This window comes from Cervus canadensis, chromosome X (genome assembly GCF_019320065.1).
Source record: "Cervus canadensis isolate Bull #8, Minnesota chromosome X, ASM1932006v1, whole genome shotgun sequence".
NCBI classification, from domain to species: Eukaryota; Metazoa; Chordata; class Mammalia; order Artiodactyla; family Cervidae; genus Cervus; species Cervus canadensis.
The window spans coordinates 70,119,266-70,144,467 of record NC_057419.1 but is presented as its reverse complement, the minus strand read 5'-3'; the positions used below and the strand labels follow the sequence as shown (position 1 = coordinate 70,144,467).

Below are 25,202 nucleotides of genomic sequence, written 5' to 3'. Positions count from 1 at the left end.
TATATTTTTTTAAGTTTATTGGAGATTTCTTGATTTACAATCTTGTGTTTGAGGTATACAGCAAAGTGATTCAGTTACACAGATATTCAATCTTTTCTGGATTCTTTTCCCATATAGGCTATTACAGAATATTGAGTAGAGTTCCCTTTGTTATATAGGAGGTCCTGTTCAGTTATCTATTTTCTGTACTGGTTGTGGGTGTGTATGTTCATCTCAAGTTTCTAATGTATCCCTCCCCACAAAGTTCCCCTATGGTAACCATAAATCTGTTTTCAAATTGTGTGAGCCTGTTTCTGTTTTGTAAATAAGTCCATCTGTGTCATTTTAAAAAATTAGATTGCACCTATGAGCAGTATACTGTGGTATTTGTCTTTGTCTGACTTACTTCACTCAGTATGAAAATCTCTAGGTCGTCCATATTGCCAAAAATGGCAATATTTGATTAATTTTTATGGCTGAGTATCCTTCCATTGTATTTAGGTTATCACGTCTTTCTCATCTGTTGATGGACCTGTAGGTGGTTTCCATGTCTTGGTTTTTGTAAACAGTGCTGCAGGGAACATGGGGGTGCTGGTTCCTATTCAAATTATGGTTTTCTTCATATATATGACCAGATAGTCTATTTTTGAAAATTTATTGGAGTATAGTTGATTTACAATGTTGTGTTAGTTTTAGGCATATAGCAAAGTAATTCAGTTATACATATATAAATACATTTTCAGTTTCTTTTCTCATATAGGCATCACAGAATATCAATTCGAGTTCCCTGTGCTATGCAGGAGGTCCTTATTGGTTATCTCTTTTATATATAGTGGTGTGTGTAAGTTCATCCCAAGCTCCTGATTTATCCATCCCCCATTACATTTCCCCTTTAGTATCCATAAGTTCATTTTCAGGATCCGTAAGTTTTCTGTTTTGTAAATAAGTTCATTTTATCACTTTTTAAAATCAGATTCCACAGATGAGGGATAGAGTTGTGTTTGACTTACTTGACTTAGTATGACAATCCCTAGGTCCATTCATGTTCATGCAAATGGCATTCTTTCATGTGGCTGAGTAATATTCCTTTGTATTTCCTGACCACGTGTTTATCTACTCCTCTGTTGATGGACATTTAGGTTGCTCCCCTGTCTTGGGTATTTTAAACATTGCTGCAAATTACATTCTTTCATATGGCTGAGTAATATTTCTTTGTATTTCTGGACCACATGTTTATCTACTCCTCTGTTGATGGACATTTAGGTTGCTCCCATGTCTTGGGTATTGTAAATATTGCTGCAATTTACATTGGGGTGACTGTTCCTTTTTCGAAGTATGATTTTCTCAGGATATATGCCCAGGAGTCAGATTGCTGGATGCTATGGTTGTATTATTTTTCTATTTCATTTTATTGGAGTATAATTAATTTAAAATGTTGTGTTAGTTTCAGGTGTATAACAAAGTGATTCAGTTATACATACACATAATCACTCATTTTCAGATTCTTTTCTCATACAGATTATTACAGATTATTGGGTAGAGTTGCCTGTGTTATACAGCAGGCGCTTTTTGGTTATTGCTATTTTATATTAGTTGTAGATGTGGGATTCCCAAGTGGCGCAGTCATCTACCAGAAAGATTAAACCCCAGCATGCACAGAAAGAAAATGAGGAAATTGGTGTTTAAACGTGTGTGCTCCTCAGTTGCTCTCTGAAAGTTAGCTCTGCCTGAGTCTAAGACAGCTTCCTCTTTCACTTTCTTCAATGTCATGCAATCACTATCTCAGCCTCCTCCTCACTAGGTAAGTTTCTCTACGTGGAGAGTGAGACAGAGCCTGAACTTCCATAGGACTCTCTTTGGGGACAAGCTTCTCCTCATCACATGGCGGCGCAGAAATTTTGGGAGCCTCTGACCAAATGGGCTCCAGTCTTGGAACTGGTGGGACGATTCCTTAGAAGCTGGGTAGCACATGTGCCTTTCAAGCTACAGTTTGATAACCACATGTGATGGAAAACTTTTCAGGGTTCTTTAAGTGAACCCTCAGATCCAAGCTGGTCACCTTTGAGACTGTCCATTCTTCTCAGTGGTTTCTCCAGGGAATTCATACAGCCAATTCCTCCCAGAAACCAACCTAGGAGATGGAATTGGGTCCTAAATTAAGGGACAGTGCCTCTAGTTTGCCCATTTTCTTCCTAGAAAGGAACAAAGCACTCTGAGCCACAGAAAGACAAGCCCTGAAGGCCTTCCTACAGCTCCCATGAATGCAGGGGTTTTCCAGGGGAAGCCAACATTTCTGCCTCATCCAGAGACCTCAGGTTCCTGATAAGAGTGCTGGTTGATGTCGACTGCAATCCGTGAAGGCTAGGAAGAGGCAGCAAGCATTGGTTAAACGCAGGTGGTCCAGGCTCTGTTTGCTGGCCAAAATGTAAACTAATTTTGAAAGAGCCCTACAGTAGAAGAAATTAATCATTCAACTGCAGAACTCAGGTTGGGCTGATGAGTGGCCAGGAAAAGCCAAGACAGCTGACCCAGTAGTGATAAATTCCATGCAGCCACCAAAATGCCAAATTTAAAGCAATATCCTGTAAAGACACATGTGAAGGTAACAAAGCCTCTGATAATCACCTTTCTTAAATACCAATTAATTCAACGTTGTCAGTGCTTATATAACACTCCAGTCCTGTTGGTACAAAATCTGTGACCTGGGATTATCATTTTCTACACAATTTGAGATTCATTAACCAAATTGAGGATGGTTTCCCACAAGCTTGAAGAATGTACAAAGAGAAATGGGGGGGATTGAAACATAAAGCACTGACCAGTTTAAACTGGTTTTTCCTCCTTAAAACAGGTTATTGATTAATCAAACCTTGAGTTATCTTTAGAGGCAGCACTATACAAGTGAAAAAAAGGAGCCCCTGTTTCCAGGATGAGCCCGGAACCAAGAGGGTTCAGTCTGTACAACTCTCAGAGTAGGAATATTGCCATGGGAGAACTGTATGAAGTCCTTCAATAGGGACAAAAAATTTGGCTTCTAACAGCATGAATAGCACACATGAACTAATTCAAGACTAGCCAATTAGCTTCCAAGTTTGCAGTTCCCCTAAACCCTTTAATTTTTCCCCAAACTTTGGATTAAGGAGACAGATTTGAGAGCCCGACTTCCTGTCTTCTTGCTACTCCACCTAGGATTAAAGTTTTTCTCTCAAAAGCCCATTCCATAATCTTCACTTCCATGTGCATCAGGCAGTGAGCCCTTGCTGGGGAACACTCGTGACTGATAAGCCTGGAATTAGATTCTTCTTTGAATTACTCTAGATCCTATACTGTTATACTCCTCTTGTCCTAAAGCAGAGCTGTGTTCCTTACCACTCAAAATGTATCTTGGGATAAAAGTAAGGCCTCTGGATACATTCCAATGCACTTCTTTTATTTTTTTTTCCAATGCACTTTAGGCACAAAGCCTTGAAGGCTACCTCAGGAAATGACAGGAAAAAGGAAGAGAAACAGATGACAGGGACAGTCAGATCGTTTCTCTGTGCAGTGTCAGATGACCTCAATCAGAATACCACAAAACCATCTTGGGTGGCTTTTTCCTTTAGAATTGTACTCATATCTCAGATATGGTGAGTTGGGTTCTAGATCACTACAATAAAGTGAAAACTGTCATAAAGTAACTCATGAGGAATTTGGGGGATTCCCAGTGCTTATAAAAGTTGTTAATCCTATTATAGGCTTACTAGAAGATGTCTTAAAAATGCACATATCTTAATTTACAAATGTCATACAGTTACAATAGTAACAAATACAACTGATCAGAGCACCATAAGAAAAAAAATAAGGAAAGAGTTTAAAATATTTAAAAAATGAACAATATGTGGAAAAGGGACCCCAAGTGAATACATGATGCTGGGAAAATGGTGCCATAGACACTTTCAGTGCATGGTTACCATAAACTTTCAGTTTGTAACGAAACACAGTATTTGTGAACAATGATTACATGCAGTACAATGTTTTAAATGTATGCCTGTAAATCATTAAAACAAGTCATGAAAAGAGACTGACCCTGGCTTTTGAAAGGATGGGTCAGTATTTTTTTCTGGGAGCACACCCCATCCTGCCCCCTGCCTTCTGTGTTATTTTCCCCATCTCAGGTCCAGTCTGGGACATGAAACTGTAAGGTTTGCATTAGGGACACGGCTCAAGAGGTTGCAGGGATGTGGTTTTCCCCAGGAATCTTTTAATCCAAGAGATAGACAAAATTTGGGCCCCCATCAGTGAGGACTGGAGAGACAACCACCCTAATATACAGGTCATTCAGAGACCTGCCTAAACTTGCCCTCAGGCCTAGAATGCCCAGACAGGACATTCCCTCTTAGAAGCCTTGTAGTTCTCTGTGAGGTCAAAATCTGAGTCTAAGAAGAATGGCCTCGGTTCAGAGGAGGGAGAATCTCAGGTTGGAAGGTCAGGTCCCAGGACTGGCCAGGATCATGGTGAGACCCCTGAGTGAAGAAAGAAGTATCACTAGACCCACAAATGAGGAGGCTTTGCAGACCCCTGCCCCTATTCTTAACCCCAGAGGTTCCAGGCAGAGTTATAGGGATGAGAAGCCTCTTCATTTCTATCTGGTCTCAGCGAGGGAAGGACTTTTTCTATCAGGAAACCCCAGTTCTTAGGAGGGTGGTGTCTTGGCCATCACCACTGGGAAGATGAGGCCCATCAGTGCTAATGAGAGGGTCTCTGCCACCAAGGAGGAAGGCTCACAGAGTGGCGCTCCTCCTGTCAAGGAGAGATGCTCAGAGCAGTACCCTGACTCCGCACTAGGGACTCGGAGAGGTGAGGGCTTGGTTTGGGGGCCGGAGGACTCAAGTCCGTAAGGCTAAGGGTCCCGGACTCTAACAGACGGCATGTTCAGGACCCTAACAGGGACCACTGAACACTGAACGACGGGGTCCCCACAGAGCCCTGGTCCTGTCATCATCCCTCAGAGATCCTGCATAAGGCAGCCATAGCCGGAAGTGTCTCCGCAAAACTTCCGTGCTGGTGGGAAGAGCTCGGACTGATGTTCAGTGCATTTGTGTGGCTAGGAGTGGATTCCCAGGACTGAGCTGAAGGCAAGGTGAGGACCTGAATGTGGTCTCAAGGGACCATTCCCCCGTCCTGTAACAAAGAGTATGCCCAAAGTCTCATCTCTCTGATCGGCAGGGGGCAGTTCCTACAATTCTCTTAGGCTGATTTTCCGTATATCTTGATCTAAGACATTCTGTAAGATAAGCGATTACTTGATTCTGTAAATGAAGGAAACCTAGGCCCTAAGTCCAGTCCCAGGAGAGCGCCGAGTGCTAACGAGGCATGGGGCAGTGAAGATGGCGACACAAAGTGGCACCCATGCGCTCAATTCCCGGACTTCTCCCCTGCCGAACTGTAAGAGGTGAAACTTTGGAGGCTTGTGGACACAGTTCAGTAAAGGGAGGACTGTCAGGCTCTGATAGATATGAAGATGTGGACTGTGAATGAGGACTGTAGAATACCCCATCAGGCTTCTCCCCAAACCCACCCCCTCCCCTCAGCCCCACCCCCACTCCCAGCCCCACCCCACCCCACCCCCACCCCTTCTGTGAGCTATCGGAGATCCTGGGTATCACAGCTTTGAAAGATGTGGAAGAGAGGGCCCAAGCCAGTGATGTCCCAGTGTTCCTCCAGCAATTCTTCCCAGGCCTAATGAAGCTTAGGCAAATTCCTTACTTATTTGTCTATGCTTGCTCTTGTCTTTGGCATCCAGGATCCTTGAACTTCCGTGCAGCCTGAGAGTACTTTAGTTACAGCATGAAGAATGTTATAGTTGTGGCATATAGGATTTTTACTTATGGTGTGTGGGGTGGAGTCTAGTTCCCTGATCAGGGATGGGACCCAGGCCCACTGCATTTGGAGCACAGATTCTTAGCCAATTAGCTACTGGGCCACTAGGCAAGTCTCTTCCGCTGCTGCTGCTAAGTCACTTCAGTCATGTCTGACTCTGTGCGACCCCATAGATGGAAGCCCATCAGGCTCCACCATCCCTGGGATTCTCCAGGTAAGAACACTTGAGTGGGTTGCAATTTCCTTCTCCAAGGCAAAACAAATCTAGGAGTTGTTTAAATGAAAGAGCAGCTTGGAAGGAAGGAAGCGTTAGTCTAAGAACCAAATTCTAGATTAAGTGAATTTCATTCACCTAAACAAAACTACCCCCTCGCTCAAAATATGATTTAGTACTGGAAATGAAAGATTCTTTCTAAACAGCATTTTGGACTGGTTTGGTGTTCTATGTCCAAGAATGGCACAGATTCTCTGACATCTCCTGGATTTAAAACTTCATCAGGGTAGGTGGTATCCTCTGGGAACAAAATAATCATAATCATAGTAGAAACAGATATTGTGTAAAGTCTCCGTGTGGTCCAGGCACCAAGCCAGGTGCTTTAGCTACATGCCACTGGCCGTACAAAAGCCACTTCACCTGAGGCTCCCAGAGTTTGGGGATGGACCCAAGTCCACACAACTGATAAGAGACAGAGCTGGGACAGGAGCGCTGGTCTGAACTTGTCCAGAGCACATACCCTTCCATTTGTCCCGGCCTGAGGTGCTCAAGAGGCAGTTAATTCACTGTCTTCTAGCACTCCAAAATGTATCTTGAGTGATAGAAAGAAGGACTCTGTGACTAAAACACTGGGTTGGGATACATAGCCAAGGCAATACAAACACCAAAATAATTAAGAGGCATGAATAAGGGAGAGAAGGAAATGATGCTCAGTAACCACATGATCATCTGCATGTGCAAATTCAGACACCCTCAAGTGATCCAGGGCTTACAAGATTATCTGGCACTATCCTTCTATATAGAAAGTAAACATTTTATTTTTTAATTAAAAATAGTTAATTTTTGGCTGCGCTGCATTCAGTTGTGACACACAGAATCTTTGATGCCACATGCAGGCTCTTTAGCTGCAGCATGTGATGCTTTTTGTTGCGGCACGTGAACTTTTAGTTCTGGCATGTGTAATCCAGTTACCTGACCAGGGATCGAACCCAGGCCCTGTGCATTGGGAGTGCGGAGTCTTAACCACTGGGCCAACAGGGAGGTGCTGAGATAAATACTTCAGAACTACCCTAAAGCTCATGGCTCAGAAAGTAAAGAATCCATCTGCAATATGGGAGTCCTGGGTTCGATTCCTGAATTTGGTAAATCCCCTGGAGGAGGGTATGGCCAGACACTGCAGTATTCTTGCCTGGAGAATTCCCATGGACAGAAGAGCCCGGCGGGCTACAGTCCATGCGGTCAAAAAGAGTCAGACACAACTGAGCGACTTAGCAGACCCCCTAAATGTGGCTGAAGACAAGGAATATATCAGCTCTTTTTCTCTGACAGCATAACATCTGCCCTGAGTTCCTTTATTTGGGCTCCGTTTTCCTAATCTAACATCACTTTTGGGACCTAGTCCCCTTTTCTCCAAGATTTTCTAGAGGGTATCTGCTCAATGTGTGTAGGAATATGCATTTCCCAGGAAGCCTTTAATCAAAGGACAGAAGCTGATATGGGAACTTCCATGAAGGAGGGCTGAGGAGACAATTACCCCTGAATACAGGGGTCACCCAAAGACTAAGAAGAGGAATCTTAGATCAGTAGAAGGAGTAGTCCCTGGCTGTGGTAGATGTAGTGAGGATGCTGAGCAGGAGGAATCCAGAAGGACTCAAGTTGCATCCCCACTGTCTGTTTTCAGAGGCCCTGATGGACTAGGATCACAAGAGGATCACCCTGACTTCCAACGTGGAATTCTCAGGAGACTAGGACCTTGATGTAAGACAAGAAGCTTCATAAAGTAGAGAGTGGAGTTACAGGATTTATCATGTGTCAATATGAGTTCCTGAAAGTGGACTCATGGTAGCACACACCATAAAAGGAGGCCCTGGAAAATATCTGATGCTGGGCTCCCTGGGAAGCTCTGGGGACAGATGTCAGGTTGATTTCAGTCTGGCAAGTCTCAGTGAGGTGAGATCTCTGTCTAATAGGATCAGCCTCCGTTTTAGAGAGGAATGGACCTGAGCCCAAGCAGGACCTCAGATGACAATGCTGACTGTTAGAGGGGAGCCCTGGAGAGGGAGCCAAACAGAATTCTGTAAATTCTTAGCCCTGAGAGACGAGAAGAGCTACTTCTAAGTGGTCCCCTCATTCCACCTGTGTGATCTCGGGGAGGGCAGGGCCTCCTCTAGCAGGATTAGGCCCCAGATCTGCAGAGGGGACGTCTTGACCATAACCAGACTTAAAGTGAGGACCATCAGTGCTAGTGAGAGGGTCTCCCCCAACGAGGGAGGCTCACAGAGTGGCGCCCCTCCTGACAAGCAGAGATGCTCAGAGCAGCGCCCTGACTCCTCCCACTAGGGACTCAGGGAGGCGAGGGCTTTGTTTGGGGGCTGGAAGACTTGAATTCATAGCTGGAGATGTCCCGGGCTCTAACACACTGCGCAAGGAGGACCCAGGGACGGATGAATATTGAGCTACAGGGGTTCCCGTAGCACCAGGCCCCTGCCGTCATCCCCGGGAGACCCCACGTAGGACCGTACGCATCTCCCATCCACTTCCGCTTCAAAGGCGAGGAGATTGACCAGGAGTCGTGGCGTCTCTTTGGTGGTGTTTCTGTGTCCAGGACTTGTCTGGAACCAAGGTGAGGACCGGAATGTAACTGAAGGGTCTTTACGAACCCACTATTAAGAAAAATGACCCAGCCGCATCCCACCCCTATTATCTGGCTCTTTCGAGTCCCTCAGAGCTATCGGCTGAATGCGGTCTAGCGTGTCTTAGGTGAAGTTGCTGGTCTGGGGGTAGGCCCGGGTTCTACCCTTGAAGGAGCTCTCGGTCCTAGATAACCTCCCTGAGGGCCAGTTATCAGACTTCAAAACCGCATGGGGGCCACACTGAGCGGCCCCCCTGCACTCAGCTCTAGGAGGCCCCACGAGGAGCTGGCCGACAGTGGTGCCCCCTATCGTTTTCTGGAGTTGGGATCAGGGAGGTAGAAGCTTGCTCTAAAGGAATAAACCTAGTTCAACAAAGGGGCCTAGTCCCCAACACAATTGATGGTTGTGACGCTGAGTGAGGATGGGGGCTCCTCCCATAAGAAACGGAGTCGCAATCAGGCATTGTGACATGACGCTTCCCAGATTATCTCAGGGAAGTGAGAGACCAGGTGAAAGCGGGGAGCGTCAGGCTGGGAAGGGAGAGTTTTGCGTTCCCTGGTGGGATGGTGAGAACCTCAGGGGCTGTGGGGATGTTCCACACCACATCATTCAGACCACATCCTCCCTCCCTGTCATCATCCCTTTGAGACCTCAAGAATACATGGCGGTTCCCACTGCAGCCTAAAGGGGAAGCAATTCCCCTCTGACCACTCCGCCCTCGTCTGAGGGGCATGGTCAGCACACTGAGAAATCTTAGATCCTGTCATAAATCAAATGTAGGCCTTGATTGCTTCTATGTCCTGGCTATTGTAAAGAGTGCTGCAATGAACTTTGGAGTAGAAGTGTTTTTTAAGTTTCTGTTTCCTCAGGGGATATGCCCAGTATCGGATTGTTGGCTCATGTGGTAATTTATTTTTTAATTTTTTTCATTTATTTTTATTAGTTGGACGCTAATTACTTTACCATAATGTAGTGGTTTTTGCCATACTTTGACATGAATCAGCCATGGATTTACATGTGTTCCCCATCCTGAACGTCCCTCCCCATCCCATCCCTCTGGGTCATCCCAGTGCACCAGCCCCGAGCACTTGTCTCATGCATCCAACCTGGACTGGCAATCTGTTTCACAATTGATAATCAGGTTTCGATGCCATTCTCTCAGATCATCCCACCCTCGCCTTCTCCCATACAGCCCAAAATTCTGTTCTATACATCTGTGTCTCCTTTTCTGTCTTGCATATAGGGTTATCGTTACCATCTTTCTAAATTCTATATATATGCATTAGTATACTGTATTGGTGTTTTTCTTTCTGGCTTACTTCACTCTGAATAATGGGCTCCACTTACATCCACCTCATTAGAACGGATTGAAATTGATTCTTCTTAATGGCTGAGTAATATTACATTTTGTATATGTACCACAGCTTTCTTTTTTTTTCCCTATTTTTATTAGTTGGAGGCTAATTGCTTTACAGTATTGCAGTGGTTTTTGCCATACATTGACATGAATCAGCCATGGATTTACATGTGTTCCCCATTCCGATTCCGCCCTCCCACCTCCCTCTCCACCCGATCCCTCTGTGTCGTCCCAGTGCACTAGCCCTGAGCACTTGTGTCATGCATGCAACCTGGGCTGGTGATCTGTTTCACCCTTGATAATATACATGTTTTGATGCTGTTCTCTCGAAACATCCCACCCTCGCCTTCTCCCCCAGAGTCTAAAAGTCTGTTCTGTACATCTGTGTCTCTTTTTCTGTTTTGCATATAGGGTTATCATTACCATCTTTCTAAATTCCATATATATGTGTTAGTATACTGTATTGGTCTTTATCTTTCTGGCTTACTTCACTCTGTATAATGGGCTCCAGGTTCATCCATCTCATTAGAACTGATTCAAATGAATTCTTTCAATGGCTGAGTAATATTTCATGGTGTATATGTACCAGAGCTTCCTTATCCATTCGTCTGCTGATGGGCATCTAGGTTGCTTCCATGTGCTGGCTATTATAAACAGTGCTGTGATAAACATTGGGGTACACGTGTCTCTTTCAGATCTGGTTTCCTCGGTGTGTATGCCCAGGAGTGGGATTGCTGGGTCATATGGCAGTTCTATTTCCAGTTTTTAAGGAATCTCCACACTGTACTAGTGGCTTTAGTAGTTTGCATTCCCACCAACAGTGTAAGAGGGCTCCCTTTTCTCCACACCCTCTCCAGCATTTATTTCTTGTAGACTTTTGGATAGCAGCCATTCTGACTGGCATGTAATGGTATCTCATGGAGGTTTTGATTTGCATTTTGCTGATAATGAGTGATGTTGAGCATCTTTTCATGTGTTTGTTAGCCATCTGTATGTCTTCTTTGGAGAAATGTCTGTTTAGATCTTTGGCCCATTTTTTGATTGGGTCATTTATTTTTCTGGAATTGAGCTGCAGGAGTCGCTTGCATATTTTTGAGATTAATCCTTTGTTTTTTCACTTGCTATTATTTTCTCCCATTCTGAAGGCTGTCTTTTCACTTTGCTTATAGTTTCCTTTGTTGTGCAAGAGCTTTTAAGTTTAATTAAGTTCCATTTGTTTAGTTTTGCTTTTATTTCCAATATTCTGTGAGGTGGCTCATAGAGGATCTTGCAGTGATTTATGTCAGAGACTGTTTTTCCTATGTTCTCTTCTAGGAGTTTTATAGTTTCTGGTCTTACATTTGGACCTTTAATCCATTTGGGGTTTATTTTTGTATATGGTGTTAGGAAGTGTTGTAGTTTCATTCTATTAGAAGTGGTTGACCAGTTTTCCCAGTACCACTTGTTAAAGAGGTTATCTTTTTTTCATTGTATATTCTTGCCTCCTTTGTCGAAGATAAGGTGTCCATAGGTATATGGATTTTTCTCTGGGCTTTCTATTTTGTTCCATTGATCTATATTTCTGTCTTTGTGCCAGTACCATACTGTCTTGATGACTGTGGCTTTGTAGTAGAGCCTGAGGTCAGGCAGGTTGATTCCTCCAGTTTCATTCTTCTTTCTCAAGATTGCTTTGGCTATTCGAGGTTTTGTGTATTTCCATACAAATTGTGAAATTATTTGTTCTAGTTCTGTGAAGAATACCGTTGGTAGCTTGATAGGGATTGCATTGACTCTATAGATTGTTCTGGGTTCAGTTCATTTCAGTTCAGTTCCTCAGTCGTGTCCGACTCCTTGTGACCCCATGAATCGCGGCACGCCAGGACTCCTTGTCCATCACCAACGCCCCCAGTCTACTCAAACTCATGCCCATCAAGTCAGTAATGCCATCCAGGCATCTCATCCTCTGTCGTCCCCTTATCCTCCTGCCCCCAATCCCTCCCAGCATCAGGGTCTTTTCCAAGAGTCAACTGTTTGCATGAGGTGGCCAAAGTATTGGGAGTTTCAGCTTCAGCATCAGTCCTTCCAATGAACACCCAGGACTGATCTCCTTTAGGATGGACTGCTTGGATCTCCTTGCAGTCCAAGGGACTCTCAAGAGTCTTCTCCAACACCACAGTTCAAAAGCATCAATTTTTCGGTGCTCAGCTTTCTTCACAGTCCAACTCTCACATCCGTACATGACCACTGGAAAAACCATAACCTTGACCAGACGGACTTTGTTGGAAAAGTAATGTAGTATACTCATTTTCACAATATTGATTCTTCCAATCTTTGAACACGGTATATTTCTCCATCTCTTTGTGTCCTCTTTGATTTTTTTCATCAGTGTTTTATAGTTTTCTATGTATAGGTCTTCAGTTTCTTTAGGTAGATATATTCCTAAATATTTTATTCTTTTTGTTGCAATGGTGAATGGTATTGTTTCCTTAATTTCTCCTTTTGTTTTCTCATTGTTAGTGTATAGGAATGCAAGGGATTTCTGTGTGTTAATTTTATATCCTGCAACTTTACTATATGCATTGATTAGCTCTAGTAATTTTCTGGTAGAGTCTTTAGGGTTTGCTATGTAGAGGATCATGTCATCTGCAAACAGTGATAGTTTCACTACTTTTTTTCCTATCTGGATTCCTTTTACTTCTTTTTCTGCTCTGATTGCTGTGGCCAGAACTTCCAAAACTATGTTGAATAGTAGTGGAGAGAGTGAGCACCCTTGTCTTCTTCCTGATTTCAGGGGAAATGCTTTAAATTTTTCACCATTGAGGTTAATATTTCCTGTGGATTCGTCATATATAGCTTTTATTATGTTGAGGTATGTTCCTTCTATTCCTGCTTTCTGGAGAGTTTTTATCAAAAATGGATGTTGAATTTGTCAAAGGATTTTTCTACATCTATTGAGATAATCATATGGTTTTTATCTTTGAATTGGTTAATGTGGTGTATTACATTGATTGATTTGTGGATATTAAAGAATCCTTGCATTCCTGGGATAAAGCCCACTTGGTCATGATGTATGATCTTTTTAATATGTTGTTGGATTCTGTTTGCTAGAATTTTGTTAAGGATTTTGCATCAATGTTCATCAGTGATATTGGCCTGTAGTTTTCTTTTTTTGTGCCATGTTTGTCTGGTTTTGGAATTAGGGTGATGGTTGCCTCATAGAATGAGCTTGGAAGTTTACCTTCTTCTGCGATTTTCTGGAAGTGTTGGAGTGAGATGGGTGTTAGCTCTTCTCTAAATTTTTGGTAGCATTCAGCTGTGAAGCCATCAGGTCCTGGGCTTTTGTTTGCTGGAAGATTTCTGATTACAGTTTCGATTGCTGTGCTTGTGATGGGTCTGTTAAGATCTTCTATTTCTTCCAGGTTCAGTTTTCAAAAGTTATACTTTTCTAAGAATGTGTCCATTTCTTCCAAGTTGTCCATTTTATTGGCATAGAGCTGCTGGTAGTAGTCTCTTATGATCCTTTGTATTTCAGTGTTGTCTGTTGTGATCTCTCCATTTTCATGTCTAATTTTGTTGATTTGGTTCTTCTCCCTTTGGTTCTTAATGAGTCTTGCTAACGGTTTGTCAATTTTGTTTATCTTTTCAAAACACCAGCTTTTAGCTTTGTTGGTTTTTGCTATGGTCTCTTTTGTCTGTTTTGCATTTATTTCAGCCCTAATTTTTAAGATTTCTATCCTTCTACTAACCCTGGGGTTCTTCATTTCTTCCTTCTCTAGTTGCTTTAGTTGTAGATTTAGGTTATTTATTTGACTTTTTTCTTGTTTCTTGAGGTAAGTCTGTATTGCTTTGAACCTTCCCCTTAGCACTGCTTTTACAGTGTCCCATAGGTTTTGGGTTGTTGTGTTTTCATTTTCATTTGTTTCTATGCATATTCTGATTTCTTTTTTGATTTCTTCTAAGATTTGTTGGTTATTCAGAAGCGTGTTATTTAGCCTCCATATGTCTGAATTTTTAATGTTTTTTTTTCCTGTAATTGAGTTCTAATCTTACTGCACTGTGGTCAGAAAAGATGACTGGAATGATTTCAATTTTTTGAATTTACCAAGGCTAGATTTATGGCCCAGGATGTGATCTATTCTGGAAAAGGTTCCGTGTGCACTTGAGAAAAAGGTGAAATTGATTGTTTTAGGGTGAAATTTCCTATAGATATCAATTAGGTCTAGCTGGTCCATTGTGTCATTTAAAGTTTGTTTTTCCTTGTTAATTTTCTGTTTAGTTGATCTATCCATAGATGAGAGTGGGTATTAAAGTCTCCCACTATTATTGTGTTATTGTTAATTTCCCCTTTCATACTCATTCACATTTGCCTGACATATTGCAGTGCTCCCATGTTGGGTGCATATATATTTATACTTGTAATATCTTCTTCTTGGATTGATCCTTTGATCATTATGTAGTGTCCTTCTTTGTCTCTTTTCAAAGCCTTTATTTTAAAGTCTATTTTATCTATTTTATCTGATATGAGTATTGTGACTCCTGCTTTCCTTTGGTCTCCGTTTGCGAGAAAATATTTTTTCCAGCCTTTCAGTTTCAGTCTGTATGTGTCCCTTGTTTGGAGGTGGGTCTCTTTTAGACAGTGTATATAGGGGTCTTGTTTTTGTATCCATTCAGCCAGTCTTTGTATTTTGGTTGGGGCTTTCAACCCATTTACATTTAAGGTAATTATTGATAGGTATGGTCTCATTGCCATTTACTTTGCTGTTTTGGGTTCGCATTTATACAAGCTTTCTGTGTTTCCTGTCTAGAGAAGATCCTTTCGCATTTGCTGAAGAGCTGGTTTGGTGGTGCTGAATTCTCGCAGATTTTGCTTATCTGTAAAGCTTTTGCATTCTCCTTTATATCTTAATGAGAACCTTGCTGGGTACAGTAATCTGGGTTGTAGATTACTCTCTTTCATTACTTTAAGTATGTCCAGCCATTCCCTTCTGGTCTGAAGAGTTTCTACTGATAGATCAGCTGTTATCCTTATGGGAATCCCTTTGTGTATTATTTGTTGTTTCTCCCTTGCTGCTTTTAGTATTTTTCTTTGTGTTTGATCTTTGTTAATTTGATTACTATGTGTCTTGGGGTGTTTCGCCTTGGGTTTATCCTGTTTGGGACTCTCTGGGTTTCTTGGACTTGGGTGACTATTTCCTTCCCCATTTTAGGGAAGTTTTCAGCTATTATCTCCTCGAGTATTTCCTCATGGCCTTTCTTTTTGTCGTCTTCTGGACTACTATGATTCGAATGTTGGGGTGTTTCACATTGTCCCAGAGGTCCCTGAGGTTGTCCTCATTTCTTTTGATTGTTTTTTCTTCTTTCCTCTCTGCTTCACTTATTTCCACCACTTTATCTTCTACCTCACTTACCCTATCTTCTGCCTCCGTTATTCTACTGATGGTTCCCTCCCGAGTGTTTTTTATCTCATTTATTGCATTATTCACTTTTAATTGACTCTTTTTTATTTCTTCTAGGTCCGTGTGAAACATTTCTTACATCTTCTCAATCCTTGTCTCCAGGCTATTTATCTGTAACTCCATTCTGTTTTCAAGATTTTGGATCATTTTTATTATCATTATTCTAAATCCTTTTTCAGGTAGATTCCCTATCTCCTCCTCTTGTTTGGCTTGGTGGGCATTTTTCATGTTTCTTTACTTGCTGGGTATTTCTCTGCCTTTTCATCTTGTTTAGATTGCTGTGTTTGGGGTGGCCTTTCTGTATTCTGGTGGTCTGTGGTTCCTTTTTATTGTGGAGGTTTCTCCCAGTGGGTGTGGTTGGACGATTGCTTGTCAAGGTTTCCTGTTTAGGGAAGCTTGCGTCGGTGTTCTGGTATGTGCAGCTGGATTTCTTCTCTCTGGAGTGCCATGGAGTGTCCAGTAGAGAGTTTTGAGATGGGTCTATGGGTTTGGTGTGACTTTGGGCAGCCTGTATGTCGACACTCAGGGCTATGTCCATGCGTTGCTGGAGAATTTGTGTGGTATGTCTTGCTCTGGCACTTATTGGCTCTTGGGTGGTGGTTGGTTTCAGAGTAGGTATGGAGAGTATTGGATGGTCTCTTATTACTTAATGTTCCCTGTAGTCAGGAGTTTTCAGGTGTTCTCAGGTTTTGGGCTTAAGTCTCCTGCCTCTGGATTTCAGTCTTATTCTTCCAGTAGCCTCAAGACTTCTCCAACTGTACAGCACTGATAATAAAACTTCTAGGTTAATGGTGAAAAGATTCTCCACCGTGAGGGACACCCAGAGAGGTTCACAGAGTTACAATAAGAAGAGGAGAGGGAGGAAGGAGATAGAGATGAGCAGGAGGAGAAAAAGGGGGACTCAGGAGAGACAGCTCTATGCAGTACTCTGTTCCCTAAGTGTTCTCCGTAGCCCAGAACACCCACAGAGATTCACAGAATTGGATTGAGAAGAGAAGGGGGATGGAGGAAATAGAGGTGATCTGGGGGAGAAAAAGGAGAGTCAAAAGGGGTAGAGAGTAATCATCACACTCCGGAGTAAAAATGGGTATTGAATATTGTATACTAAAATGTCCAAAATTGATATCAAATACTGAAAACCAAAGATTAAAAATCTAGAGTAGAGGTTAGACTCTTAAAAATAAAATATTAAAAACAAAAAGACAAAAAATTTAAGAAATATATGTGAAGTTTGCTTTAAAAATAGGGTCTTTTTTTGCAATGTTATAGTTGGTTATGAAAATGAAAATTAAGGAGCAGTAGAGGAGTAATAGAAAGTGAAAGTGAAAGTCAAGTAGCTCAGTCGTGTTTGACTCTTTGCAACCCCATGGACTGTAGCCTCCCAGGCTCCTCCCCCCATGGGATTCTCCAGGCAAGAATACTGGAGTGGGTTGCCATTTCCAAAAAAAGAAAAGAAAAACATTAAAAAATTTTTTTAATTAAAAAAATAGTAAAATTATATCTAGGATATTCTTTGGAGCTGTTGCAGGCAGTGTGGGTTTGGTTCAGTTTCAGATAGCTCCTTGTTCCAGCTTACACTTCTCAATATCTATAGGCCCCTTCCAGTATAGTTGGTGTTAACTACAGGGATTTTCATCTGTTACACCTGTCACTTCTGAAGTGGTTCCCTTTGTTTATTTGGCTTCTGTTTGCAGGTCTCTTCAGTGTCTAATTTCTGCCCTGACACACACGGGCGGAGGTGGACTCTTGTTTAGGTTTGCTTGTTCAGTCATGCTGTGGGGAAGGGGGGGCACTGCAGACATATCACTGGCGTGTGTGGGGAGCACAGGCGGTTTTCCGGCCACACTGGGTTTGCCCCCACTCGTGGCGTGTGTGGTTCCCCATCTACACCGCTCAGGCTCCAGGTTGCTCTACAGGGAGCGGGCCCTGAGGTGCATGCACTTCCGAGGCCTAAGCCACTCAGGTTCCAGTTTTCGGGTACTCCACAAAAGCGCAGACTCTGTTCGGCCTGCGTTTTCTGCTTCCCTGCCAAGTAGCTCAGGCAGCCAGGAGCTTGATGGGTGCACTCTCCCAGGGTGTGGTGCGCCTTCTCCCCTCTGTGGATCCAGCCTCAGTTTCCACCTATCCGGCTAGCCTTGTGTCTCTTCTGGGGAGCTGGTCTCTAGCTGTGACCCTCCCAGCAGGTGTCAACCCTCCAGAATCTCAGGAAGTCTTTGGTTAGAGACTGGAAACCTATTTGCAGTTTGGTAGGGGATGCTGTCTCTGGGGCCAGGTTTGCCCCTTTCCCCTCCCCACTGCCTCCTGCCTCAGGCAGGGGACAGGCCAGTCCACAGCCGGTTAGCTCTTCTCCGGAATTGCTCAGTCCTTCCTTTGTTCTGTCAACAGCTGGCAGTGTCTTCAGTTAGGGCTTTTCGCAGGTTAATTTTCTCTCTCTCTCTTGCTATCCCACAGTTTAAGTTGCCATCTCAGGTTAGCTCTCTCCGATTGCCTGCAGGGCATTCAGGCCCGGTTCTTACCATAAGCAATGCTTCCCGCTCCTCTCCGTTCAGCCCCCCTTTCTGGTGGTGGATGCGAGCATCTGGGGTACTTTTCTGCTGGGAGTTGCTTTTAGGCATGTAATCTGTGGGTTTTATTTATTTTTCCTCCCAGTTAAGTTGCTCTCCGAGACTCGAAAACATCCCCCACACCCGCAAGTGAGAGTGTTTCCTGGTGTTTAGAAACTTCTTCTATTAAGACTTCCTTCCCGAGACGGGTCTCTGTCCCTAACTCTTTTGTCTCTCTTTTTATATTTTATATTTTGTCCTACTTCCTTTCGAAGACAATGGGCTGCTTTTCTGGGTGCCTGATGTCCTCTCCTAGCGATCAGAGGTTGTTTTATGCAGTTTGCTCAGCGTTCAAATGTACTTTCGATGAATTTGTAGGTGAGAAAGTGGTCTCCCCGTCCTATTCCTCCGCCATCTTAGCTCCACTTTCCATGTGGTAATTTTAGTCCTAATTTTCTATGCAGAGTGAATTAAGGCAGAAAGAGGAAAGACAGTATTGTATATTAACGCATATACATGGATTTAAAATGATGGTACTGATGAACCTATTTGCAGGGCAGCAGTGGATTTGCAGACATAGAGAACAGGCTTGTGGACACTGGGGGAAAGAGAGGGAGGGACAGACTGAGAGAGTAACATTGAAAACACACACATTACCATATGTAAAATAGATAACCAGTGGGAATTAGTCCTATGAAACAGAGAGCTCAAAGCCGGTGCTCTGTGATAGCTTAGAGGAGTGGGATGGGCTGGGAGGTAGGAGGAAACTTCAAGAGGGAGGGGACATACAGTTTACCTATGGCTGATTCATATTGATGTGTGGCTGAAACAAAAACAATACTGTAAAGCAGTTATCCTCCAATTAATAGTAAATAAATTTAATTATGAAAAGAGAGAGAGAAGAAAAGAGAAGCAAAAAGATATTATAGACCTTGAATTGGGATCCTGTGTGGGAGCACAGGGACATCAACCTGCCTGTAATAGCACCTGTTCTTAGAAGACTGTGTTTGGTAAGATAAGGTCATCTTACTTCCTCCTGTTGGGACACAGGCTGATTGGCTTTTACTATCTCACAGGCATCAATTCAGGAGAAAGAGGAGCTTCTCTGCCAGGAGCCCAATTGAGAAACCTGAGTGAGTATTCAGTGCACTTATCCCATCCCTTGGATTTGAGCCCAGGAAATCTCAGGGAAGGGCTGTGAGGTTGAGCATCTACTTCACCGCTTTATACCAAGTCTAGGGGAGCGGAAATGTCTAGTCTGAAGGTACAGCCACTAGTCAGCAAATGGAGAATGGTGCCCAGTGTTTTAAGGAGCCAAGGTAAAGACCATGAATGGTGATCCCAGTGAACTCAGGATGGAAAAACCCCTACTGAGCCCTCAGCACTGGGTATCCCCTGAGAGGGAGGTGGCCTGAGATATCCCTTCACTTGGCTTCTGGAAAATGTGGAGGTCTAAAGTTGTCTGCATCAGAGTAGCAAAAGGCAGGGTGCCCAGGCTCTGCCAAGGCTTGACATGGTAATACTAAAGATGAGCTGAGAGGACCGCAATGCCGGTAAATCCAAAGCAGGGCTGAGAGGATGCAGAGGGAAAATCGAAGGCCTCTGTTCCTCCTCTGTGGGATTCTGTGGGGACAGCTGAGCCCGAAACAGGAGCCTTGTGGGTTCCTCAGGCAGTGTCCTCAAGGACACCTGCAGAGGCAGGCTTTGATAAAGGCAAGGTGGAATCTCCCCATTTTAAGTTGCTCACATCGCCTCATCCTCCATCCTCCAGGTGCACCAATCTCCTGTCCTTTGACCCAGACTCCTGCCTGTAGTTCTTGTCCACGGCCATCATGCCCCGTAGGCAGAAGAATAAGGTCCGTGGTCATGAGAAACATCACCAGGCCCGGGCTGAGACCCAGGGTCTAAATGATCAAGCCACCACCTCTAGGGGAGAAGAGACCACCTCCTCCCCCCCTCCTGATATAGAGAGTGCTCCCTCAAGCTCCTCAGCTGGTGGCAACCCGAAGGAGCCTCAGGGAGCCCAAGGCACCACCAGTGCTGCTGCAGGTGCTATACCCAAAAGATTTGGTGTCGGTGCTGCAGCACGCTCAAGAGCTGATGTCTGTGGTGCAGCACGTGCAAGAGATGGTGTCAGTGCTGCAGCACGCTCAAGAGGTGATGTCGGTGCTGCAGCACGCTCAAGAGCTGATGTCTGTGGTGCAGCACGCTCAACAGCTGATGTCTGTGGTGCAGCACGCTCAAGAGCTGATGTCTGTGGTGCAGCACACTCAAGAGCTGATGTCGGTGCTGCAGCACGCTCAAGAGCTGATGTCTGTGGTGCAGCACGCACAAGAGCGGGTGTCGGTGCCACAGCACGTGCAAGGGCTTGTGTCGGTGCCACAGCACGTGCAAGAGATGGTGTCGGTGCCAAGAGCCAAGGTCAGGGAGGTGGAAATACCTCCCAGGCCTCAGCTGCTGCTGAGAGCTCTCACACAGATCCTCTGACCACGAAGGTGCAGGTGTTGGTGCAGAAGATGCTGTATAAGTATAAGGAGAGGGAGCTCATTAAGAGGTCAGAAATGCTGAAGGCAATCAATAAAAGGTACAGGGGGCAATTCCCTGAGATCCTCAGGAGAGCCTCTAAGCACATAGAGATGGTGTTTGGCCTGGTCCTGAAGGAAGTCAGGCCCGACGGTCACTCCTATATCCTGGTGAGCAACCTAGATCTCAGTGACAGTGCGTCTATGAGAGGTGACCGGGGGCTGCCGAAGAATGGTCTTCTGATGCCTCTTCTGGGTGTCATCTACTTGAATGGCCACCGCCTCTCTGAGGAGAAGATCTGGAAGATCCTGAATTTTCTGGGCATCTATGATGGAAGAAGGCACTTCATCTTTGGAGATACCAGGAAGTTCCTCACAGAAGATCTGGTGCGGGAAGAGTACGTGGAGTACCGCCAGGTGCCAGGCAGCGATCCCCCTCGCTATGAGTTCCTGTGGGGTCCGAGAGCACTCATGGAATCCAACAAGATGAAAGTCCTGGAGTTTTTGGCCAAGGTCAATGATACGGTCCCTGCTACCTTCCTGGAGCATTTTGAGGAGTCTGCCAGAGAGGTAGTAGAGAGCACCAGCGCCAGAGCTGTAGCCAGTGTTGGCACTTCTGCCTCGGGCAGGGCTGGCATGTCTGTTTGGGATACTGCAGGCATTTCTTTCTCGGTCTGGGATGGCCCTTCTGCTGTAGCCCAGGCTCAGCATCCTGCCTCAGCCATGCCTGGCATTTCTGCTGCAGCCAGGGCTGGCCCTTCTGTCTCGGCCAGTGCCCACGCTAGGGCCGCATCCAGCTGTCCAACCCGCCCCTAGTGTGGGCTGAAGGCCATTCTTCACTTTGTGGTTTGAAAAGCCTGTCATCAGCCTGTGTTCCTGTTGACTTGCCCCCCCCCCCCCAGTTTTCAGTTCTTTCTTTTTTCAACAGAAAGCGTATTTAGGTTGATGATACAAGTATTTGAATAACATGGGTCACACACACTTTGCTGTTTGTCAAATTTATGAGTAGGAATTTTGGTTTTGGAAATGCATATTGGAAATCCTCAAATGACCTTTGTGATCCTGGATGAGAATAACATCACTTTAGGATAAGAATAGCCTTAGAAATGTGAAAGTCACCACACTAATAGAAGCTCAGAACATAGATACATAGAGAGAGAGCTGAAAGTTCTTCAATTTTTGGTTTGCTGTACTCTCTGTTATAGTCTCCTTTTTTGTAAATGTATAAGATATATCCTTGGATCTGCTTATGGTTTTCAAGAATGTTTGAGAATATAAATTATAGCAAATGATTTATTTGTGGCTCTTCTTTTACACAAACATTAATTGAGCATCTGCTTCAAGGAAGTCTTTCAGGCCTGTACTGGCGCTGTTTGGTCAAAGAAACTCCCAGTCTGCCCATTCAATTATAGTTTCCAGGGAAGCTGTTATTGTACAGAAGAGGCTGAGATACTCTCTATTTCAAGAAGAACAAGAAAGAAGCAGGGTAAAGTGGGAGTGGAGAGAATATATTACTTTGGTTTCATTGCTAAGCAGAATTTTGGCTGATTGCAGAGGTGGGGTCACTTTTGTTTTTCTTTCAGTTAGAACGCTGCATAGTTTCTGACATCTGATGGATGCAAAACAAGAAAAGAAACCCAGCTGATGTAACATCTGAGGTCAAGATAATCATAATAACTGCGATTGCCTGTAAGTTCTCAATAGAGACAGGTGCTGTGTTAGATGCTTTCCATGAATACATATATTCCACCAGTCTGACAAGGCAGGGTTTATAAAACTCACTTCACAGTGGAGAGCCTGAGGCTCATAGAGTTAGAGTTTGGTTTAGTGCCAAACTACTTAAGGCTGGCAAATGACAGAGCTGGGACTAGACTCCTGCTCGAAACTACTGTAGCATACATACTGTTCTTCTTCCCCGACCCAGAGACATACCCTTGTCTTTTCTTTTAAACAAGTACTTTTAATCTTTGACATTTAATTTCCTTTTTCTTATTTATTTATTTGGCTGTGCTGGATCTTATTTGCGGCACTTGGGGTCTACTTCCCTGACAAGGGATGGAACCTGGGACCCCTGCAGTGGGAGCCTGGGGTACTTGCCACTGGACCACCAGGAAAGTTCCCACCCTGTATGTTTTATTTCAGTGTTTCTCTCAATACTTCAAAATTTGTCCTAAGTGATAAAAAAGAATGCCCTTGTGCTCAAGCTAGTGGATCAGAATGTGTAGCCAGAGCAGTAAGAATACCAAATACAATTAACCAGAAATATCTATCCCTTATTCATTACTCATAGATAAATGAAAGAGACAATATTCGGTGACAGTATTAGCATGTGCATTGGCCATGTGAGATAACCTCTGAAGACCAGGGGCTCGCCATATCATGCCTACAGTCTCTTGTCTGTAGAAAGTAAATCTATCAGAACAGAAATGACGTGAGAACCTTCCCCTGGCTGATGAGATAGATTGATGTACCATTTTTCCCTGACGGATGACCACCTGTCCTGGGACTCCGGCCTTTGGCTGTAGCTTCTCCATCTCCTATCATTCCTGGGAAAAGGACCCATTCATTCTCTGTAGCACTGCAGAGCAAGCACGGCTCCAGAGTTTGCAGAGATGTGGAATTTCCCCAGAAGCCTTTAATCCAAGACCCAGAAAGCAAGATGAGGACCCCATGTAGGAGGATTGAGGAGAGGAACACCCCAGAATATGGGGGTTGATCACTGGAACAGCCCTCCCAACTGCTCTCAGTCACAGGGGATCTCAGACCTGTTAGGCTAAGCATAGCCTCGCTTATTCTTCAGGCCTCTCAGAGAGCTAAGAAACTTGGTCTCGGTGCAGAGTTCTGAGGTTGGTAGAGGAGAGAGGATCAGTCTCTCAGAATTGACAGTGAGAAACCTGAATGAGGGTGATGGAAAGATGCAGCGACATAGTAGGAACCTGTAAAGATACACTTGTCCTTGTTGACAAGCCCATGAAGTCCAGAACGATGTGGGCTGCTGTGGTTAACACTTTCAACTCAGGTCCCTGAAAAGTAGGGACTTTGGGAATCAGCAGAGGATAGAGCAGCCCCAGGAAGGGTGCAGAGTCAAAGTGAAGACCCAGGGTATGGACGTGAAAGCCCCTCAACTCACACCCAACAGGGCTACACTTAGCCCATCTTCTCCAGTGAGCCCTGGGAGGCAGAGGGAAGTTCTGGTCAGCTCAAGGGCCCCGTGACTTCTCCCTAGTTGGTGTCAAGGAGGTGAGGACCTTGGTTTATAGACTGGCTGTTCATGACAGAGTGGAAATGCGAGGTATGAGAGTGGCACAAACTTGTCTGAGGAGTGCAGCAGGCAACTACCCCGCTACAGAGAAATTCGTAGAAATTCCTGCAAATGTAATGGGCCCTTGGGGAGAACAGGCAGGACTTTCAGACTAGATTTATCCCTCATTTTCTGAAGGCAAATGGCTTCGGGCCTTACAGTCCTTGGACTAGTGCAGGAGGCGCCATTCAGTTGAGGTCGGGTACTGAGTTCCAAACAGGAGTCAACTGATGGCATGGGCTGACAATGAAGGATGCCCCCTAGAAGGAAGGTGGCCACAGAGGGCACTGTCCCTGTCAGGCCTGAGACTCTGCCACTTAGGCCTGGTGTCGTGGTGAGTCCTACTCACTTCCTCCCAGAGCGTCTCGTGGAGGGAAGGAACCTCATCCTGGTCAACGGGAGCAGCCACAGCTCAGCAGAAGGACGATTTCCAGATTGCACCAGAAGCCAAGGTAGGGACCCTGATGACTGAAAAGACCATCTGTGTCAAAACAATAGGGGTAGAACATATTCCTTCCACTGCTGTTAGCCTCGCAAGACCACAGGCTGTGGTGGACCGATGAGGCAAATTCCACTTCTCCCTTGGGGGTCTCGGGGAATTGGGGGCCTGAGGGGAGAAGCCTTAAGGCAAACCAGGGAATATTTCCAGCTTATCAATATTTCCAGGTTATTTCCAAGTCAGGGTGAGGACGGTAAAACTGTTTAAACACACATACCAGGATAGCCACACAGAATCTTCCCTACTGTCAGACTAGAAGGCAACAGGTAGAGTTGTCAGGCCAAGGGCCCCTTCAGTTCTGACTGTGTAATAGCAGGAAAGTTGGGGTTTTGGTCTGATGGTGGTGGTCCCATGTCAACAGAGTGGGGAGTTTTGGGCTTGGCTAAGAGTCAAATTTTGGACCCTGACTTGGGACCCTGAGAGGAACCATCTATCATCCTCAAGGAGCTTGCCACAGCTTTCATTCTTGTGAGACTATGGGCAGGGGTGGCTAGATAAGGCCACCCTGTCTCCTCCTCCAGGCTCACAGTGACATATGGGTCTTACTATAAGGAGGTATGCTTCAGGTCAAGAAGGAGGGGATTCCTCAGGCCTCAACAGAAGTCAAATTGTGAAGTCCAAGTGAAGGTTGAGGGGTGTACTCATCCCTGAATAGAGGGGACTAAAGAGAGTCATGCCCTGCCCTTTGATGTCAGTTCTAGAAAGCTCAGGGGAAGACTGTCAGGCAAGGCTCTCCCTCACATCTTTATACCAGGCCTCCTCCTTCTTGTTGAATTGCTAAGCCATGTCGGACTCTCTTGTGACTCCATGGACTGTGGCCCACCAGGCTCCTTAGTCCATGGGATATTCCAAGGAAGAAT

General features: G+C 44.6%; 2 protein-coding genes across 6 annotated transcripts in view; both read left to right on the top strand.

Annotated features, from left to right (window-relative positions):
* Nucleotides 1–3,533: 3,533 nt before the first annotated feature.
* LOC122435887 (melanoma-associated antigen B1-like) lies at nucleotides 3,534–21,834 on the top strand. 2 transcript variants are annotated; one of them, XM_043459985.1, is made up of 3 exons: nucleotides 3,534–3,605; nucleotides 19,097–19,153; nucleotides 19,792–21,834. In XM_043459985.1, exon 3 carries the CDS (start codon nucleotides 19,853–19,855, stop codon nucleotides 21,356–21,358), a length of 1,506 nt encoding a protein of 501 aa, XP_043315920.1. In that variant the 5' UTR covers nucleotides 3,534–3,605; nucleotides 19,097–19,153; nucleotides 19,792–19,852; the 3' UTR covers nucleotides 21,359–21,834. The 2 variants fall into 2 exon arrangements, with proteins under 2 accessions (XP_043315920.1, XP_043315919.1); XM_043459984.1 differs by lacking the exon at nucleotides 3,534–3,605 and adding an exon at nucleotides 8,595–8,675.
* LOC122435885 (melanoma-associated antigen B6-like) overlaps nucleotides 8,619–25,202 on the top strand; it is a 54,989-nt gene continuing 38,405 nt past the window's right edge. For 2 of the 4 annotated variants that reach the window (XM_043459979.1, XM_043459980.1), the window contains exons 1-4: nucleotides 8,619–8,675; nucleotides 19,097–19,153; nucleotides 22,126–22,231; nucleotides 23,982–24,295. The gene's annotated coding sequence lies outside the window, so the exon portion shown is untranslated. The remainder of the gene's footprint in view (nucleotides 8,676–19,096; nucleotides 19,154–22,125; nucleotides 22,232–23,981; nucleotides 24,296–25,202) is intronic. The other 2 variants (XM_043459978.1, XM_043459981.1) reach the window with 2 other exon arrangements.

What these genes read in the sequence shown, in the direction of transcription:
- LOC122435887 (XM_043459985.1), top strand. Translation starts at nt 19,853, where the DNA reads ATGCCCCGTAGGCAGAAGAATAAGGTCCGTGGTCATGAGAAACATCAC.